General features: G+C 43.2%; 1 protein-coding gene across 1 annotated transcript; it reads left to right on the top strand.

Annotated features, from left to right (window-relative positions):
• The first annotated feature begins 752 nt into the window (after positions 1–752).
• On the top strand, positions 753–1,655 carry LOC141631681 (uncharacterized). The gene is made up of 2 exons (XM_074444320.1): positions 753–1,143; positions 1,204–1,655. Exons 1-2 carry the CDS (start codon positions 753–755, stop codon positions 1,653–1,655), a joined length of 843 nt encoding a protein of 280 aa, XP_074300421.1.
• The last annotated feature ends 594 nt before the right edge of the window (positions 1,656–2,249 follow it).

Here is a 2,249-nt window from a genome sequence, read left to right on the forward strand (position 1 = left end):
GCAATACCGCTCGACAAATGTTGGTTGTAGCCGTTGCTTATAATTATGTGGAATGGCACAAAACAGATTCCGAGACAAAGGAGCTTACTCATGTTTTTATGGCTCATCCGGAAGCGGTTAAACTGTTCCGTGCTTATCCACATGTGGTTCTTATTGACTTGACATACAAGACAAATGTTTACAAAATTGCTCTTGTTGAGGTTGTTGGTGTAACACCGTGTGGTTCTTCCTTCTTAATTGCTACGGTGCTCCTTCCGTCAGAGTCAGAAGACGATTATGGGTGGATGTTGTTGAGATTAGGGGAGCTACTAAGTTGTATAGGTTCATCTATTTCTGCCTTTATCACTGATCGGGAGATGGGTTTGTTCGCCGCTTTTGAGTCCCTTCATCCGAGCACTCCTCACCTTTTGTGTCGTTGGCACATTAACCGTGCTATGGAGAAACAAGCACTCTCAAAGCAGAATTTGATGTGGTACAAAGATATCATAATGCACAGTCCAGAAAGCGGTTGGGACCGCGTGATCAATTCATCCACCATTGATGAGTTTAGGAGCGCTTGGGAATGTTTTAGTGAAAAGTGGGAAGAGATGGCGCTTTATGTGATCAGTACATGAGGTAAATATAGGAAGAAGTTCGTGAACTGCTATACAAACCAATACTTTCATCTCGGAAACACGGAAACTTCCTGAGTAGAGTCCTCTCATTCACTTTTAAAAGCTTGTTTGAAGAGTAATAACATAAACCTTGACACTATGTGGTTCCGTATTCATTCCATGCTTGAAGCGCAACACTCGAAGATTAGATATGAGCTAGAGGTTTCGAGGAGTAGGCCGCGAAATGGAGATCGTGTATTTTCATTGTTGCAAGGAAATGTGTCTATCAATGCCATTGAGATAACGGAAAAAGAGATTAAGAGAGGGATAGAGCTTGGGAATGTGTTGGAAGAGTATTGTGGATGTGTGCTAAGGGTTACTCATGGATTACCTTGTGCTTGTGCATTGATCCAGTTGCAAAGAACGGGTAAGAGGGTCCATCTTGAAGATGTTCACGCTTTTTGGAGGACCTTGGAGTACGACAATGTTGATGTACCACCCAAGACCGATGATGATGAGTTGGAGAAGCTGTTTGAAGAAGCTAGAGCTTGTGACCCGACGAAGAAACGGGTAATCATTGAGAAATTGTGAGATGGTCTTCACCCAGAAGACGATGAAGTTAAACCACCTCATGTTAGAGAAAACCCCAAAGGGAGACCGAGGGGTTCTACTACCCGGAACAAGTCGGGATTTGAGCACGCAAGGAAGAAGACTGCGAAAGTTTCTACTCCTGCGACGACATTTGTTCAACATACGGTGGGTGATTTTGATCCAGGACCGGTTGGTGCACCATTGGAGTCCGGCTACACTAAGGGATTTTTGTCAACTTGGAATAAAAAGTATGCGGTCCCTGAAGAAGTACGGGATTTCTTTGATGGTTGGGTAGATGTCGGTAATGATGGTCATTGTGGTTATCGGGTGGTCTCGCATGCCGCACGCGGTCGGGAAAGTGACTATTTAGTCATGAGAGAGTGGGGTATTCGGGAGATTAAGGCATACGAGTTATACAGGGATTTTTTTGCTGATAGTTGTGTGTTGCCTACGGGTCTTACCAGATACTAGGAGGCATTGAGACGGATGGAGTTTACTAGCAGTGGAGGATGTGGGCCTAACCATTGGATGTACGAGGAATATTTGTTTGTTTTTGCATCGTTGTTTAACTGGACTATTTGTGTCATCGCCCAGCATGAAGTTGGAGAATCTCGTACTTGGCATTGTAGCACATACTTACCCCTAAGGCCCACAGCCCAAGTGACGAGGCCATATGGTGTTTTGTGGATCGTTAATTACCATCTCCATTGGATGAGATTGCATTGTCGAGTACCAGCGACAGATGCACCGATGCCCCCGATAGATCCTTTCTGGCTAGGGTCAAGAGACCCTTTGGTTGCACCATATGCTGATTTGTACAAGACAAACATCGAGAAATGGCATACGTTGATGGGAACTACACCTAGAGTTTATGGCAGAAGACGGCGTTCCACACCAACTAACGAAGAAACTGCAAGGAAATTAAACTTTGATAATGCATTTAAAGTTTGATTATGTAATAATTTAAAATATGCTCTACTGTTATAACAATCATATTACTAATTATGAAATTACTGGAATTCAAAATAACCGTTAGAAGAGCCTATAACCGTTATAATTCAAAAA

Source organism: Silene latifolia, chromosome Y, assembly GCF_048544455.1.
Source record: "Silene latifolia isolate original U9 population chromosome Y, ASM4854445v1, whole genome shotgun sequence".
Classification (NCBI taxonomy): domain Eukaryota; kingdom Viridiplantae; phylum Streptophyta; class Magnoliopsida; order Caryophyllales; family Caryophyllaceae; genus Silene; species Silene latifolia.